Source organism: Gallus gallus, chromosome 1 (assembly GCF_016699485.2).
Source record: "Gallus gallus isolate bGalGal1 chromosome 1, bGalGal1.mat.broiler.GRCg7b, whole genome shotgun sequence".
Classification (NCBI taxonomy): domain Eukaryota; kingdom Metazoa; phylum Chordata; class Aves; order Galliformes; family Phasianidae; genus Gallus; species Gallus gallus.
Window position 1 is genome coordinate 185670510 of NC_052532.1, and position 18699 is coordinate 185689208.

Sequence of the window (18699 nt, forward strand, 5' to 3'; positions counted from 1 at the left end):
CAAGTTTAGAAGAGAATGTTTTTCCACATCAAAATGCAACACTCGTTACAAAGAATAACCCCGCACTGCTAGCAGTTCTCTGAAGAAGTCTAAAAACACGTCTTCGTGAAGAGATACCATCAGCAGAATCTGTTTCAACTTGTTTTCTTTGTGTTGTGCAGTTTGATGCAACTGCAACAGGCCAAGCACTGTTATTAAAGACCTGTATTTTCACTATTTACAATGTGTATTAGGGAGACTGTCACTTCTGAACAGAACCAGCAGCTTGCTGCACGCAATTAACACGCCTCAGTTCAAATATCAGCTGATTTAATAATGGTTGCTGCAAAGCAATCATTAACAACACAGCGCTGAAATGACAGTAATTGTGGGCTCATTAAGACCTCTAGATTGGATTTGGTTACAGTAAGTTTAATATATCGAATGCCTTGTAGGCTGCTCTCACTGCCTTGTTCTGAAGTCAGCAAAAAAGCTACTGCTCTGATAACGATTATCAACACCAGTAGTATTTTTAATGGAAGGGCAAAAAACTGATTGCTGCTACTGACCTGGTATTACATTTTAGTAGCAGTTGCTAAATTCACTATACAAACACACTGGAAAATCCAGTCATCCACCTTTCCATTGGCAGTAACTTCATTTCAAGTTCTCTAATGTTTTCTACATAGGTAAAGGTGAGATTCTCACTTCTGCTCCCCAAAATACTAGAAGAAAAGGAAGAACAAAGTGTATGAGTATACCTGAGATAAAAGGAAATCCTGCAGTTCTTGCTCTTGATGAGACAGGGTAATAACTCTTCCATCTCTATGCACTACTCTGATTTGTTCAACTCCGATGTTGAGTTGTAGCTGAATGGACCTTTGAAGACAAGATATACATTTATTGAAATGGATTATAACACCTCAGAAAATAGGAAGCTTGTTCTAAGAACACAGAATTCTTCCAATTAATCGATAAGAACTTTGAGATAAGGATAGTGCAAAGCCCGTGGAACACAATAACAACTTCAAACATCTCAATTACATCACTCACCACAACATCCCCCTCTATACTGCACGACAAATGTATTCCATGGCACGTTCCCACAGCTGGTCCACTGCTTGTCAAGTCAGGGAGCCTCCTGAGGAGCCTCACAGCTCCCTCCCTGCCATTGTGCCAGGGGAAAACTTACTAAGGGCCAGAGGGCCACAGCACCTCTCCTATAAAGAAAGGTTGAGGGAACTGGGATTGTTTAGCTTGGAGAAGAGAAGGCTCCAGGGAGACCTCATTGTGGCCTTCCAGTACTTGAAGGGAGAATATAAACAGGAGGGAGAACAACTGTTTACAAGAGTGGACAGTGATAGGACAGGGAGAATGGTTTTAAACTGAGACAGAGGAGGTTTAGGTTGGATATTAGGAAGAAGTTTTTCACACAGAGGGTGGTGACACACTGGAACAGGTTGCCCAAGGAGGCTGTGGATGCCCCATCCCTGGAGGCATTCAAGGCCAGGCTGGATGTGGCTCTGGGCAGCCTGGTCTGGTGGTTGGCGACCCTGCACATAGCAGGGGGGTTGAAACTCAATGATCATTGTGGTCCTTTTCAACCCAGGCCATTCTGTGATTCTATAATTCTATATATTCTGGAAGCGAGACTACAAACTGCACCAGTGCCCGCAGTGTGCTCCACAGTGTGGACACAGCCAAAGAGGACTGCTCAAAATGGCAAAAGGGTGCTAAGACAACCAGCTCACCCACCTGTACCTATTAGTTAACGCACTGTTGGTCAGCACGTAGGCATTCGTTTCCACTGCATGAAGTCTCATATTTCAATGACAATACAGTAATAGCATAAAATACACGAGCTTCATATTTCAGTGCCTCTGTAACCAAGCTAGGGCTGAGTGCTAACTAGCTCTCCATGCCCAGATTGGAAGCTTAGAGACCAGCACGTACAGAAATACTCTACATTCAGCTATCTCCATACTGCACCTCCTAACTTTCTGCTTTGAATCTTTCCTTGAAGGAAACCGTGCTAGTTAACTACTTACTAAGTTTCTTCATTAAATGTACTGTAAAGTGGGTGTGGAGGTAGCTGTTCATTCCCACCAATCAAAAATACAACAGTTGTACACAAAAAAGCAGACTCCCAGCTTTCTGTTTTACAGCAAATCTAAAATTGGGGGTTGAAACTACATGATCATTGTGGTCCTTTTCAACCCAGGCCATTCTATGATCCTATGACAACTGCAACACACCATTGTATATGCTGTGCTACTGCAATGTCAGTTTACAAATACAAAGATGCAGGTGTTTTCATACTTACTTGCATATCTGTTCATATCCTTGAGAAGTTATTAGAACTTTAACACTGGATTCATAAACATCATTTATATTTGACCAGTGGGCCTGAATCTGAGGATCCTCAATACGACTTGCCAGACTGTCAATGGTTCGAGCAGTTCTAGAGGAAAAAGACACATTCCACTCAAAATATTGCTAATTTGTGCTGTTATCTTCTTTAAAGGAAATGAGCCAGTGTACTTCCCAATTCTAGCTGCAAATTAAGTATGGCCATTTACTGTGTATATTTCACATATATTCTGCAGAAGTATTGACACAGTATTACTCAGTATCAACTGTACAGCAAAGAACATTAAAAAGGATAACTATCAGCAGCCTCCATCACAGCTGTCACAGACCTCTCTCTAGACAAGTATTGTGTGATCATATGTTGTTCTTCTTCTTAGTACTTAAACAGTCAAAGAAGTAGAAATTGAACACTGGAAAGAATCCTGTTTTCCATGACACATTCCATCACACAGCTCGTGACCCACCTGCGCCTCAGAAAGATGTGCTTTGCCTGTTTTATGATCTTTTCCAAAAGTCCTTCGTTTGTCTGCAAAGAACTGATTTCGTTTTTATCAAAAGCCTGTGGTCCTGCTAGCCTCATTCTCTTATGGCCAAAAGGGGCACTTGCTGGATGTGGCATCACTACGGAGCTCAAAGTTTGCTTGTGACACTGCAAACAATTGTTAAAAGAGAAAGTGACCAAATAACACAACTGCAAGATTTAATATGCATACTCCAATACGCTGCTTCACATCAAGTCTTAAAACTGTACCGCGTGACTTCACACGTCCTGTGCATAGGAACACTGTCTGGAACATGCTTTCACAACTGTTTACACACCTGCACTTTCTCTGTTCAGGTAGAGATGTGCTCCCTTCCTACTTCCCTACATCTTCCCATTCAATTGTATGGCAATCTGAAGCACTGAAGCAATAATCAGATTTAAAGCGAAGCAAAGTTACTGCGGACATTTATTGTTCTTTTCTCATGGTAGTCCAAATCAGTACTCAATTCATTAAGTACCTGACAAACACTAATTACACACAGAGGTAGAAAAGCGAAACTGATGAGCTGGGCTGAAGAAATCCCTGCATGGCTTATCCCAGGTAAGCAGCCAGGCTTAAGGTTAGGTGCAGAACTAGTGTTCCATGAAAGCACAGCTACAACTCCATAGACACCAACCCGTAGTAAACCAGACCAGCAGATCGCTTCACAGAAATGGACAGAGATTTACTGACCTCTAGTGGCCATCTGTTATTACAGCAGCGCATCGGTGCACGCAAGTCTGAACAAAAGCCAAACAAAGCCCCAGTACTGGATCATGAATGCATTACCTCTCTGATAAGCTGATGCAAATTATGTTCCAGAACATAGAGATGATCCTCGGGATTCTGCTTTTCCGAAGCAGACTTCTGTGATTTTTTGTCATTGGAAGAGTGACACAGAGAAATGGACAACTGCAAACCTGTGCAAAGCAGGTTTTAAAAGATGATTAAACAATAAGGACACAGTTTCCAAGCAGGCTGTTGAGAACTTATTCTTCACCTTATACAGACATGAGCTTTACAACCAACATTCACTATCTCAAAGAGAAGGGAATGTAGAAATCAAACGGTGGAGAACACAGCAGCAACAGCAGGTAACAATGCTCACTGAAGTGCTGGCAGGCCAACTGCTACCTCAACAGATTCATTTCATACCTATTTCTATAACTCAAACTCACACACATGGGGAAAAAAAAAGAAAAAGGTTTCTTCATAAGTAGTTGTGTATCCCTTGTATGAATTCAGCAGCTCTGACCCATCTCCATCTTCTCTGACTGACCCTATTGAAGAGTACCACCCTTGGTTCTACAAATAAGCCATTAACTCACCTCTGAAGTTTCACCTACATGAAGCAATGATTTATGCAAAGCTCCAAAATGTGTATCTATCATTACAGTTGACAAAACATTGTTAAGTATTGCTGACAAAGGAAAACCCAGTCTGTGTAATAAAATATGAGTAAATTAGAAAATAAAGTGTCTGAGTTGTATTTTACTATAATTAGCAAGTAAAATTTTGGGAAATTCTGTTTTTCAAAACCTTTGAAAAGCAAGGTTAACAGTTATTGCTTTGTTTCTTAAAGAAAAAAAAAAGTCACATAAAACATAATTACAGTCTGTATTTAGGCAAGTCATCCTACCTGGGAAAGGCTGAGAGATGATCTGATTTTTCACAACAATGTGAGGAATTTGTGATTTAATTTGAACAGCTTCTCGTGACAGCTGGGCAAAGATTTCTTTACACAGGAGAACATTCTGTGCAGTCTCCAGCTTTGTCTGCCAGTGTGGAGTACCTGAAAATATAAATTCATGTCTTCAGAAAAGAGAAGTTGCCTTTCTGTTCAGATACCAGATATTCTGCAGTAGTTGCCTGAATGTCACTGCTAGAGTAGTAAGGTGGTATTAAGGGTTTTAAACTGAGGGGAGGTTTAGGTTGGATATTAGGAGGATGTTTTTCCACACAGAGGGTGGTGACGCACTGGAACAGGTTGCCCAAGGAGGCTGTGGATACCCCATCCCTGGAGGCATTCAAAGCCAGGCTGGATGTGGCTCTGGGCAGCCTGGTCTGCTGGTTGGTGACCCTGCACATAGCAGGGGGGTTGAAACTCGATGATCATTGTGGTCCTTTTCAACCCAGGCCATTCTGTGATTCTATAGTTCTCCTACAAATTGAGTATTTCTCAGAATTTACTTAGTTTAAATAAGAATATTCTTATCCATTTTTCTTTAAAGCTTTATGTGAGAATTTTCAAATTAAACATCACCCACAAATCTATTTTGTGAGAACATGCCCAGAAAATAACATACCTGGTTTCGATTTTGGCATGGGTCTTTTAAAGAGATTGACTGTCCCAAGGTCACCAATGTCTGGAGCTTGTTTCTGAATAGAAACCTATGTGTGAAAAGAAAAAAAAGAAAAGGTTATCTGAAGTTTATTCTTTGTTGCAAGCATGCAAATAGCATAAAATCCATGCTATTCTATTAAAGTTTCTGGCAAACCTTTATATACGCTGATCCCTCTAAATCACTTGGGATTTGAACATCCAAAGGACAGTAATCCTCGGGTATCTTTTTATCCAGGTCAATGTCAGTGTTCTTGATAACCTCAAATGTGCCATGATGAAGGAAAAGGGAACCTAATCAAAGAAGAACAAAGACACATATAGTAGAACCCTAAGATCATCCAGGTTGGAAAAAATCTTCAAGATCATCAAGTCCAGCCATCAATCTGATCTACCAAGTCCCATCACTAAACCATGTCCCTTGGTACACGTCCCCAGCTGAAGATATATAACAGATGTATGGACACCACCACCTCCCTGGGCAGCCCTTTCCAACCTTAAACTACTCTCTCCATGAAGAAACTCTTCCCAGTATCCAATCTAATTTCTCCTGACACAACTGGAGACCATTTCCTTGCACCCTACTGCTTGTCACCTGAGCAAAGAGACCAACACTCTCCTTGCTGTAACCTCCTTCCAGGTAGTTGTAGGGAGCGCTGAGGTTTCCCCCCAACCTTCCATTCTCCAGGCTACACAAGCCCACCTCCCTCAGCCACTCCTCATAATTCTCATTTTCTACTCCCTCCAGCTTCGTTACTCTTCTCTGTACAGGGCTGATCAGCTCCATGTCCTTCTTGTAGTGAAGGGCCCAAAACTAAACCCAATACTCAAGATGTGGTCTCACCAGTACTGCATGGAAGGGGACGATCCTATCCTTTCCCTAGCCCTGCTGGCTGCTCTATTTCTGATACAGGCCAGAATGCCACAGGCCTTTTTGGCCACCTAGGCTCACTGCTGGCTCACATTCAGCTGCCTTCTAGCCAACATCCCGGGTCCTTTTCTGCCAAGCAGCTTCCCAGACAGTCTTCCCCGTGGCTGTATTGCTGCAGTTTGATGTGACCCAAGAGCAGCACCTGCCATATAGCCTTGTTGAGACTCAAGGAGAGTCATAGCTACAGCTTAATCATTAACAAAAGATGAACAGCTCTAAATCTCTTTCTCCACCTTCACTACTATGACAGGTGCTCTAAATAATCAGTTTAAATGCCTGCTTTATACCTACACCTCAGAGACAGTAATGGAATTCATATAATAATGTATTCTTATAATTCAAACACAACGTGTATAATAATGTATATTCTCAGAAGTTACAATAGAAATAATGAATCTGTGTTCAGAGAAAAATAAAAGATACTCCTCAATTTTAAGAAATGCTTCACACATCTTTTGTCTACAAGGCCTGCTTGCCAGCAGATCACTTCTCAGCCAATACAAAATTGTTCTGTAAAGCAATCTTTACTAAAACTCTTCTTGCCTTTAAAATCACTTTCTAGGTTAAGGATGGTGGGATATTTTCCCTGATAATAAAACAATTATCCTCTTACAATTCTGTCTTATAATTAATGTGTTATTAAAGGTACTCCCATCTGTTTTTTCCAGCTTACAACACTCTTTATAAAATCTAAATATTCATTTCTGGGAAAAAGCAAAACACCCAACCGCATACCTGCACTTCTGTAGCTCAGATCACCAAGAATTTTGTCTCCCACTTTTCTCAGCTTCCAGTGTTGTCTCAGTCTTAGTAGTTCTGAGTTGAAGTCTCTTTGTCGCTTATTTTCCTGGTTTTCTGCAACTGATTTGGATAATCTTTCTGCTCCTTTTAGCAGGATCTGAGCTGCACCTGCTAATGACTTCTTTTTTGAAATCAGCTGTAGAAACTGAGGATTCTAGGAGGAAAATAAAACCCAACAAACCCGTCATGGTTTCTGCTGGGACAGAGCTGATTTTCTTAACAGTGTCTGGTATGATGCTGTGTTTTGGCTTTGGGAGAGAAATAATGTTAATAATACACCATTGTTTTAGCTGTTGCTGAGCAGCGCTCCACAGAATCAACGATGTTTCAGCTTCTGACACTGCACTGACTGTGAGGAGCTTTTGCTGGATGCTGAGTTGCCTATTTAGAATTACTTTCACATCAGTATTATATGGCCACAAGAAGCACTTAGACTCCAAGAAGCCTCTGAAACTACAAGAAGCCTCTGAGCTCAGCATCCTCTCCTGCTCTGAGCCCTCCCACTCACCCATGCAGCACAGCACAAAGGCACCATGTGGAATGCTACCAGATTTTGTATTTATCACTCACACAAAAAAGCCTCAGTGTAACAAAACCTTCAGTACGAACACACGGGAGATGCCTGAGCTGCAATGTACCTGCTTGGGAGGAGGAGGATCCTGCACCACTGGATCCAGAGTCATGAACTTTTTATCCTTAACGATGCTGAGGACATCATACAGCACACACATTTCAGTCAGGGCACTTCTTAAGTTGTTTCTCACTGAGTCCCAAGGCCAGAGGGACGGCTGAAACTTCACCAACCCTGACAACAAAACAAATACAGACACAATGTATGTTTTGAGAATGAGTCTTACACCCTATCTTTTTACAAACCTGTCACAAATGCACAAAACAATGTGGTACATGGATTTATCTTATCTCCCTTTTACCAAGGTATTTTCTAGGCTTCTGTCAGCAGCATTTTAGAATCGTTTGACTTGGAAGGGACCTTTGAAGGTCATCTAGTCCAACTGCCGTGAGACGAACAGGGACCCCTATAGCTACAACACATTGCTCAGAGCCCTGTCCAACCTGACCTTGAAGGTCTCCAGAAACATCTCCACCTCCCTGGACAATCTGTTCCAGTGCCTCGCCATCCTTATTGTAAAAAAAAACTTCTTTCTTATATCCAGTCTGAATTTCACTTTTAGTTTGAAACCATTTCCCCTTGTCCTGTCGAAACAGACCCGGCTTAAGAGCCTGCCCCTCTCTTTCTTACAGTCCCCCTTTAGATACTGAAAGGCCGCTCTCGGGTCTCCCTGCAGCCTTCTCTTCTCCAGGCTGAACAGCCGCAGCTCTCTCAGCCTGTCCTTGTAGGAGAGATGTTCCATCCCTGGGACCATTTCTGTGGCCCTCCTCTGGATGTGCTCCAAGAGCTCCATCTCTCTGCTGTACTGAGGACTCCACATTGGACACAGTGCTCCAGGTGAGGCCTCACCAGCACAGAGCAGAGGGGCAGGATCACCTCCCTCACCCTGCTGGCTGTGCTGCTGTGGCTGCAGCTCAGGATACGGTTGGCTCTCTGGCCTGCTAGGACACACTGCTGGCTCACGTCTAGTTTGCCATCCACCAGTGCCCCCCGAGCCCTTTCCAGCCCAACAGGCTGTGCTCTATTCTCATGCCCCCCAGCTTGCACTGATAGCAAGGTCTGCCATGTCGCAGGTGCAGACCTGAGACGCACAGAGCAGCGCCGGGGGCTGCAGGCCGCCCACCTCCGCCCAGAAGGCCTCCGGCAGCCGCACCACCGGCCCGGCCGCCCCTCACCTTCCTCATCCTCCGCCTCGCTCGGTTCGGCCCAGGCGCGGCCCGCCGAGCCCGGCTCGTCCTCCTCGGAGCCGGAGCCCTGGCTGAAGTCGATGCGCTGCGCCAGGCGCGCCAGGTTCTGGGACATGGAGAGGGGCTGCAGGTAGGTCTCGCTGCCATCCAGCCCCACCTCCTGCACCTGTTTCTCGCACGCCGACTCGATGCTGATGCGCACCGCCGGCACGCCCGCCATCTTGGCGCGCCCTCCTCGCCTCCTACGGGTGCCGGGCGGAGCCGCGAGCCGAGCGCGCTCGGCTGTTTCCGGAAGCGGCGCTCGGGCGGGGCCGGCTTCGCGGGAACGCGCTCAGCGCGGCGGCGGGAGCGCGCGCCGGCAGCCGCTCTCAGCCGTCAGGCGCGACTCCAAGCGCGCTGCGGGCGTTTTCTTTGCCAGCGTTGTTCTTAGTTAGAAGTGGGCTTGTTCTGCATTCTAAAGGCAAAATCACGTCTAGTTCCACATCACCAGCAACGATCGCGCAGGAAAAGCCACCAAACAGTGAAAAAAGTACAGCATTAGTAATGGTTTAATGAAAATTACGGCTCAAATTCAGCCATAAGCCCTTCAGTTACAGCCCCGATTTTCTCTCTCGAACAGACGTGAAAAGTTGGCAGTTCATTGCTGGTGCGTTTGCTCTTGGCTTTGATCGCCGCGCGTAATTAAAAGAGATAGAAAAAAAATCAGCATTTTCGCTCAAAAAGACAAAACTCGGCATCCCTCCTGCGGGCGGCTCAGTCCCGCCCCACGCTGTGGGTCTCCTTGGGCCGGTCGATGCGGAAGAGCAGCTCCGCGGGCACCAAATAGGCGCGGTACTGCACGGCGTCCGGCGTGGTGTCGGTGTGGTAATGGCCGCCCTCCCCGTGCTGGCTGAAGCAGTGCGTGTGCTCCAGGCGCAGGTCGAAGCCCTGCGGGCAGAGAAAGGCCCCTCAGTACGTGCAGGGTCTCTCTAGTTTGTGTTTGCGCTGAGCGCAAAGAGGGCTACAGCCGTTAAGCACTGAAAACGTGCAGGATGGATGAGCAGCTGCTGAGAACAAGGAAGAGGAGCTGTGTGAATGTGTACCACAGCACAGTGTAGAGAGAAGAACTGAGAAACCCTGTCAGAGCTCAGCTTGTGGTGTTAATCTCTCAGAGCTTTCCTTTGTTTAAGTTGGGGTTCAATCAAGCGATCACAGCAATGAAATGTAGACTAGAAATACAGCATCAGCAAGGCTGGAAGAGGCCTCTAAGATCCTCTCACCCAACCACTGACCCATCCCCACCATACCACGTCCTTCAGTGCCACATCTAAACGTTTCTTGAACACCTCCAGGGATGGTGACTGTACCACCTCCCTGGGCAAGAGTGAGGAAGGAAGCCATACTGGAAAGTAGAACCCCTTTGCAGTGAATCCCAGAGAAGATTCCCATGAAGAAAGGCTGAGGGCACTGAGGTTGTTCAGCTTGGAGAAGGGAAGGCTGTGGGGAGACCTCAGTGGGGTGCGGCCCTGACACAGCTGCCCAGGGAGCTGTGGGCGCTCCATCCCTGGAGGTGCTCAAGGCCAGGATGGATGGGGCCCTAAGAAGTCTGATGGAGGGGGTGGTAACCCTGCCCACAGCAGGGGGTTGGGAACTGGATCATCTTTAAGGTTCCCTCCAACCCAAACCATTCTCTGATTCTACGAAACTGAACAATTCATTCACTGATTAAAACCATTTTCCACTAGTGTCTCTAATGTAATGGAGATACTCAGGTATTTCCAAAAACAGCCTCTGCTGAATGCTGTCGAGCTATCAGAGGATACAGATAGAATAACCCAGCTGCATCCACCACACAAGTCATGTTGGTTCTGAGCAGATCAGCTGCCTACAGCTGTTTTCCAAGTAATGTTCAACAGATTCTGGGAAGATGTACACAACCCAAAGTTGCCAAGACACAACATCTCACCACTGAGAGCATCCAAGCCCACAGCATGTTTCATTTAACTCTGGAAAATTATTTTTCTAATTCTCATTTATGACTGCATTGTTACTTATGAAACAGTCATTTTTATGTATGGTTTCCTGATTACTTTTGAACAAAGTCTTCCTAAAGGTGAACATCTTAATGGCTTTTGAACCTTGAATCGTTCGCTGTTGATTTCAGTGCTTGTGAAAGATGCTAAATATCTTTTCAGCATGAGGATTTGCAGGCTTTAATTTGCGTCTGCAATTGAGACTCATGCTGCAGACACTTTGACACAGCATTGTCCAAGACAGTTCCCTCTGAAAGTGAACAACATGAGCACGTGACTGACCAAGCTCCCATGCTCTTCACATTCTTCCTGTTGTGGCCAGCTGTGAATGCAAACAGTGCTGATAGGTTTGGGATGCAAACACCTGCACATTGCAATTGTAACAGTAAATCCACTCACGTAAATCCACTATGAGCACTCACGACATTCCAGAATTGGTTGGCCGAGCTCAATTGAAACCAATGACAGGAAGGAGAAGCTTGTATTTTATCACACTCCCTCTGAAAGCTTTTAAGACAGTATATACGCACTCCTGTTCTCAAAGGGAAAATCACATCCAAGACAAAACTCATTACAAAATGACTCAGTTTATACTTAGAAAGGTGGAGAAGACTCACTGGATCTCTTGAAACGATTACTGGCTGACAAATCAGTGGAGCCTTCATTTCAAAGAATTTGAGCCAGTTATTCACATCCTCATCAGTGTTCAGAGGGCAGGCAGAAAATTCTGGAGGCTACAGTAAAAGCAAAAGCTTCAAGTAAGATAAAGATACTTACACCAAGGCATTTCTTCTGTCTAGCAACTTTCCTTCACCTTCCTCCTCCTCACTATTCTGTTCAAGTTTGTTCTTGCCTTCTAGGAGCCCATTACTCTGTTTCTGCCAGAAATGGAAGTGACCAGAATATCGCTTCTTTCATCGCAGATACCCAGTGGGACAACTGCTGAAGTGATGATTTTCCTCCTGGTATTTTAGAAGCTCAATTGTTTTTTACAAAATAAATGGTTTTTGCTGTCTGTAGACATCACCTCAGTTACTGTATTTTATTTTCTTTCACTTTACAACCGTCATACAATTCCTTCTCTAGTTGCCCATGGATTTTAGAAGAAAAGATCGAAGAAGTAAGGTCAAGTGACAGCACCATTAGTTTTGTTACATCAGTTTTGTAGTATTTGCTTCTTACTTTAATACGATGCTTATCCTCGGAGTTTACACAAATTTAATACAAAAAAAAAAGTCAAGACAGTAAGAAATTATACCTTGATTTCTAATTCTGCTTTCAGAATGGTAAAAAAAAGTTATATGAATTGAGAGTAACTTACCATAATGTGAATTTTTGCTTTTCCCTTCTGAATGATAAACGTACCACCCATCCCAACTGGCTTTTCTCCATAGTGTTTCTCTAAAATTTGTCTTAGACAAGACACAAAGTTAAGCTCCCCAGTTCTTCCATTGGCTTTCACTTCAACAACCTGGAGGATAAAGTGATTTCAGCACTGCTGTCTCCTACAGCAACAGTCTGCAAAGGTCTGTAAAAGCTTATAACCCAAGATTAGTTTTTCAAAGCATGAGTTTCCCCCAGAACTGCTGCTCCACATCCTTCCAGTGCTGGATCTAACTTTGTTTCTGACTTTCTGTTCAACACTAGCTTTGCCTGTGAAGGGTACCGAGTCAGTTACTCACACATAAAACAATTGTATAGGTTAACTCCCTTCCATCCACTGGCTGGCTTCAGCTCTGTTATAATTTCTTGGAAAGAGAAGACTGCTCAGTTTCCATGCAATAATCTGGTTTTTGGCTGCTCTGCCAGCACTGCTTTGTGCCAGCTGTGTTGAGGGTAAAGCTTCTACAAAGAAAAACCCTAAGATTTTGTAAATGGTTTCTGTGCACAAGTCAAACATTGTATAACAATAACCCTAAGTCACTGCATGTCTGGACTGGGTTTGAATGAATGATTTATGAGGGAAAAGTTTTACTAAACTATTACTTATTCCTCAACATTTTACACATCTCTCTGTATCCAGCAATTCTACTCATTCATCAGCCATGGCTTCTCACATTTGGATATTTCTTTCGTGGAATTGCTCTTTTACTATAATCACAGCAATGTGATTTAAGAATACTGAAAGATGAATTTCCCATCAGCCAAAAGGTTCTACAAGAGAAGTCACCTTTGATCCAAGTACGCACCTTACCAGGTTGGCCCTCGCTGGCATAAAGGTTGGCCAACAGCCCAAATTCACAGTCTGAGTATTTATTGCTATACTTTTCGAGCAGGCATCCTTTATCTGCAGGATTTATCTGAGCAACGTAGCTCCCATTTATAGCAGGCTTTTTTTCATTCTTAGTTTGCACAACAGGGATAAGCTGAGACAAAGAACATGTAACAAATCACTAAGTAAGAGTCGGTATAATGAGTGTAACTAACATATATGCAGTTTAAGCTTCGGACTATGTGGTTTATGAGCTTTTGGCATGAAAAGTGTTTATTAAATGATCACTTTGTTGTAAGTAGGAAACATCGAGCATGATACCACTCTACTACTTTGATACTTCAATTAAATCATTGAGAACCATCACATTTATAGCTACTGACCTCAGCATTTACGCCAAGAACTCTAGATGAAGCAGCCCCAGCTCCAAGAATGAAAGCTCCAGGAAGCTCTATGTCTTTTGCAACAGTATTTAGATCATAAACCTGCAAAAGAGATAGAGGTCTGATTGTGGTGTGGTGCTCTGGTTTGGGGTAGTCATTCTCAAATTGTCACTGTAACCCCTGGGTGCATTCACAACACTCTCATTAGTATTTCAGATAGTTAGGATGAACACAGCACCCACATCTAAACAATACAATATTTGATAGTAATAGAATGGATACATCCCTACCTGTTTTTCTGAAAGGGAAGGTCTGTGTGTACGTCCCCCTGCCATTCTACCCAAAAACTGAACTACTGTTTTTATTGAAAATTATATTTGCATAAAATAAAAAACACAACAAACAAGACAGATGGGGCTGGGTGTCAGAAAGGAGGCATGATATCCTTGGAAATGGACAGAAATGTCAATCTACAGTTGACTTGAAAACACAGATACAGCCAATTGTTACCAAGAAGCATGACTTGAAATCACTGACATACAACAAGCCATTTATAAACGTGCAGTCAAGCTCCTCGAGTTCCTTCCGTGGCTCCTGTCACAGATCATGTACTTTCAATATTGTCCAGTATTTGTGGGCAAGCGTAGATGAACCATCAGCCAGTATATGATGTTTTTGCTAAGATGTATAAGACTTCCTGACGTATACATCAGAATCAACCTTAAAAGACATGGAAAACTCTTCCACAAGTGTAGTCATACAGTATCTGTTAGTCCTGGGTTTTGATTTTATTTCAACAAGATACTGCTTTTCTATTAACGAATGAATTTAAACCCCATAGATACAGGAAAAAAAAAAACAAACCAACAACTCACTTTTTCTTTCTGTGCAAGTGGTATGAGGTATGGAACACCTCCCACATCTGCTATTCTAGGCTTTCCACAGATTCCTGGAAGAATACAGCCAGTTAGCTTGGTACAGTGTTTTCCCTGACAATCTTAGATCAGCATGCAGCCTAACGCACCAAAGAACAGGTTCCTCAAACACACCTGGAGATCACTACTTCTCTAGCATGCTTAGATAAGATGTTGCACTATTAAGAAACGTAAGGACTGTAAGCCATAAAACGGTTCACAGCAGAGGAATTTAATGCTAGTCAACTTATAAAATCAACACAAAACAAATTTACTGTGGGCAACAACTGCCATTTGCTGTTTCCCCAGTAAGATGCTCTCACCACACAGTTGACACTCCCATTGGGAGACCCCACTAGGGAAGTTTCCGCAGTGTTGGATGCCCGAGTCATCCCATTTATTTGGGCACGTACCTGGTATGACTTTGGGCATGCACTGGGTATGAAACACCTTCTGAAGGTGCTTCTTGCACTACACTGATGATAGAGGGAAGTCATGAGTAGCACAGATGAGGTACCCGCCTTCCAGACAGCTGATGTCAAAGACTGTGAACCCCACACAAAATAAGAGAGTTTAACTTATAACATATGGATGGCAGGAATTTAAAACAAATGGAAGCACAGCTCCTTAGGTTCAGATAGTGATTGTCATGGATCTAAAACATTCATCCAGCTGGAAGGTAACTCCATGTCAAAACCTTCTGAGCACACTAATTGAAGTGTATGAAATAAGTGAGAATTGCAGACATAAGTTAAGAAAAAAAAAGGAGAACAACTGCTTGGATTATTTGTGCTTGTTCATTCATCACCTAGCAAATGCAGGAATAAAATGTGGCTTTCCTTTCATGCAAATTCTTTACCTGAAAAACAACCTGAACTCTGTTAGTAGCTTTAGAGAGATCTGCAGAAGTCAAGAGCACCAGGTTACCTTTAGCAGGAAAATTGAAAGGCTCCTGAGTCAGATCAGGACAGTCTACAACAGAGACTTGGGCATCAGCAAAGTTCTCTTTAAGTCCTTTCTGCAAAACTATAATTAAAAAATAAGTAAAGGCAAAGTTATTAGCAAGGAAAAAACTACTGAGAGGTTGCCAAACCACTAACAAATGTGTGCCTAGCCTTCACTTCAGCAAGATACTTCAAAGAATACACAGATACCCTAAGAAACTCTTATTGACTTAAGTGTTAGTGCCTGCAGGTGCACCATTTCTTGAGCCAGAGCTTTAGAGAATGGCAAGAACTTGTTCAGAGCATTGCTGGTTACCACACTGATTAGGAATTTCACAAAGCTTTTTACTTAAGAACAGCACCTGTGAAGTAACATGGACAACCTTAAACTACATTTGGCAGTGTTTGTTTTGTTTTGTTTTTTTTCCACAAGGTCAGACACTTATGATCATGCTCAAGTATTACATGAGAAGAAGTAGTAAGTTTCAGCTGAGGTGATGATGACTTTTAAAATACATGAAGTAAACTGCCTTTGTCTAATTGTAACCTGACTGCTGCTTGGAAACGCCTGCTCTTGTAGCATATGCACTGCCGTGTTTCTGTCCATGAGAGGACATTCTGACAAGTGCCACTGGCAATACAGGGCAAATAGTGAACAGAGCTGATGAGCAGTCCCAAATCTGAACTTTTTCTTTTGATTCATATCAGCATTTTTAGGCACATAACCTGCCTAAGCACCTCAACGACGGGGATGATTCTAACTTAAACAAGTTCAGTGCTTAACAAGAAGCTTTAAGTGCATTTTGTGAAGACTTTGGAAAGAAAAATAAGTCATTCCCCACAGTCTGATTCTAACTCAGTCACCAGCAGAGGAGCCAGCTGAGCTCAAGGAAGAAGGCAATACTACATCTTGCAAGGTGTGTTCTGAGCAGTTCCAAAAGAAATACTGCAGGCAGAGGAGAACAGGTGATCCCAATTGTGTAATTAACCCCAACCTGTGATCGTCAAACTTTCACAACCCTTATACAGAGCTACGGATGGAGCAGATTAACAACTCTGAGAGCTTGCTCACGTGCTCAAATGTCACCTGGGGCTTTGAAGGGGGAGTCTTCCTTTGCTTCAAAGAAGTATCAGTGTATAGGAAAACAGGGCTTTTCTTTATGTCCCAGCAGGCCAACAGCACGAACATTCTGCATGCATTAGCTGTACAAGGGATTTGCTGGGAGCACTGAGGGAAGTTTGAAAAACATATCTGCAGTTTATGAAGGGTTACATGACTTACCTCCAGCAAGCTCCTCCAGGCTTGGAACATGAAAAGCAAACTTTTCGACCTTTGCCATTGCCCCTTTGGTTCTGATTTCTTCAGGTTAGAAATTACAGTGTAACACACTGCAGAAGTGACTGATCTGTCAACAAGGATAATGGGTTAGGGATTAAAACAAGCTGTTTTCAATACGCAATTTATCTGTCAAATTCACACAAGAATACATAGACAACAGTAGAATTGTTTAATACCATTGAGGGGAAAACTGACAGCTTCAAGATTAATGTTTTCTAATGTGCTTTGGAAGAAGGTGTGCCTACCAGCTCTGCAGCTGGTTCAGAGCATTACATATACCAGTCCTCAAACTCCCAACTCAGTGCAGACAAAATATGTAATATGCTGAATCTAATTTGAGGGACAGGTCAGTTATCTGTCCTTCATAAGCCCAAAGTCGCACTGCTTTGGAAGAAAGCCAGGCTTTTCTAAGCACAGCAATTGCCTCACTGTGTCTTTGCTACCTTAACGTTTACTTATCCAGCATTGGCTACTATGGACTTTCAACCTTGGCTCCCAATTTCTTATGGGCACGTGTTTTCCTTTCCAAAGGGGAAGAAGCTGGTAGCGTGTCTCAAAGCAAAAAAAAAAAGCCAGCAGCAAGTTCTACAGCATTGGGCTCAATATCAGTACAGAGCCCCTAACAAAAAGCTTTGTTCAGAACAGAAATGTTGGAGTTTCTTTAGAGATGAGCTATATTTCAGTCAGCAGTGCAACTTCATAATCAGCTATGAGGGCGAACCACCAGCTGTGGGCACAAGCAGCTGGTTACATGCTACCTATAAACCAGCCCCAGCAATCATTAACTCCTTAGCCACATGCCTGCTGCACAAAACAGGTCTCAGGCCTCGGGAGAAAAAGCAAAAAACCTAACGACATTCCTCTCAAAAGGAAAAAAGACCCTCCTGGAGTAAGCAGTAGAGAAAGAAAGAAAGCTATCTGTGTAGAGTGATCTCCATCTTACTTGGGCTTATCCACCTCCACGGGTGATTCTCCCTTCTCTGATCAAAGGAAAAGGAAACGGGCTGGATGTGGTGCCTGTTGTGGGATGGACTGAGTCAGAGCACAGGACTTTTAAGAGCGCACTGAGATAAGAAAGGGAGTAATTGAGTCAGAGAGAGAACAGCTCCAGCACCGTTGCTGTGAATCGAGTCCAGAAGGATGCTGGGCTCCTTGAGACACCAGCTGAAAACATCCTGAAACAGACCCGGCGTTGTGCAGAGGGCAGAGACAAGACTTGGAAGCAGTTCAGCCAGGTAGGCTCCGATTCAACACCCCGACCATCGCCTGCTGCGTAAAGGAGCAAAAGCACAGCCAGCTCACCACAGACCGCCAGAAGCTCAGCGTACCATAAGCGCCCGACTGCTCCACGGCGGCCGGCCTGGAAGCAAGCGGGAGGGAAGCGGCGCAGGGAGAGCAGCGTGAGGACAGCGCCTGCAGCGGAGTTTGTGTGCTGTGGGAGGGAGAGGAGCGCTGCACAGCACGGGTGGCTCAGATCGGTGGTAGCGGAGCTCCACAGCGGCGTTGGTGCAGAAGGCTCTCAGGGGAGCGCTGCTGGGTGACCAACGCGAACGGGAAAGGCACATATGTAAGAGGTCCGGGATGGCACAGCGACGACAAACACGGGAAGACGTTTCAGCTTTTCTTTTCCAGGCGCGAAAGGGCAGAAAACGGAAAGCAGAAGTTAACAGCTGGATAAAAACGCGTGGGGGTGGAGGGGGAGGAAGTATCAGGGGAAACCTGGAGATAGCAGCCAGCAAGATCAGCGATAACACCGAGGAAAGCAAAAGGCCGGGGGACGTGTCTGCTGCGGCCGCGATCCTCAGCCGGGAAGAGGCGGGAAGCCACGGCAGCGGCGGGGAAGGCTGCGGGCGGAGAGCACAGCCCGAGCCGCGGAGCAGAGCGCAGCCGGCAGCCCCGCACCGCGAGGGACGGCGCCAACGTGCCGCCGACCTCAGTGCGGGTGCGAGAAGGAGAAAATCGGGCCACGTAAATGAGGGTAAAAACAGCCCCGGCGCCAAACCTGCAAGAATAACTCTCCGGAATCCCACAGCGAGCGGGAACGGCAGGGAAAGCCCAGCAACTGCGCCCGCTTCGGGTTACAGCGCACAGGACCGCCCCGATCCCGCCCCGCCTCTCCCCGCTCTCCTCA

General features: G+C 44.5%; 2 protein-coding genes across 4 annotated transcripts in view; both read right to left on the reverse strand.

Moving 5' to 3' along the window:
• Window positions 1-9001, reverse strand: part of MED17 (mediator complex subunit 17) — a 13981-nt gene extending 4980 nt beyond the window's left edge. The window contains exons 1-10 of the mRNA NM_001006280.2: window positions 8753-9001; window positions 7585-7751; window positions 6881-7100; window positions 5372-5508; window positions 5180-5264; window positions 4513-4665; window positions 3663-3793; window positions 2814-2998; window positions 2303-2440; window positions 741-858 (exon numbers count right to left, since the gene is read on the reverse strand). Coding sequence (NP_001006280.2) covers window positions 741-858; window positions 2303-2440; window positions 2814-2998; window positions 3663-3793; window positions 4513-4665; window positions 5180-5264; window positions 5372-5508; window positions 6881-7100; window positions 7585-7751; window positions 8753-8984 — 1566 coding nt within the window. The 5' untranslated portion in view covers window positions 8985-9001. The remainder of the gene's footprint in view (window positions 1-740; window positions 859-2302; window positions 2441-2813; window positions 2999-3662; window positions 3794-4512; window positions 4666-5179; window positions 5265-5371; window positions 5509-6880; window positions 7101-7584; window positions 7752-8752) is intronic.
• A 293-nt stretch (window positions 9002-9294) lies between these two features.
• On the reverse strand, window positions 9295-18689 carry C11orf54 (C11orf54 homolog). 3 transcript variants are annotated; one of them, XM_040700391.2, is made up of 10 exons: window positions 18571-18668; window positions 17512-17585; window positions 16512-16635; window positions 15213-15311; window positions 14247-14320; window positions 13372-13473; window positions 12966-13142; window positions 12098-12247; window positions 11394-11510; window positions 9295-9691 (listed from the first exon to the last, which is right to left on the reverse strand). In XM_040700391.2, the coding sequence occupies exons 3-10, from the start codon at window positions 16567-16569 to the stop codon at window positions 9518-9520; spliced, it is 951 nt and encodes a 316-aa protein (XP_040556325.1). In that variant the 5' UTR covers window positions 16570-16635; window positions 17512-17585; window positions 18571-18668; the 3' UTR covers window positions 9295-9517. The 3 variants fall into 3 exon arrangements, with proteins under 3 accessions (XP_040556325.1, NP_001264206.2, XP_046798071.1); NM_001277277.2 differs by lacking the exon at window positions 17512-17585 and having other exon boundaries at window positions 18571-18689; XM_046942115.1 differs by lacking the exons at window positions 12966-13142; window positions 17512-17585.
• Between the last annotated feature and the right edge of the window lie 10 nt (window positions 18690-18699).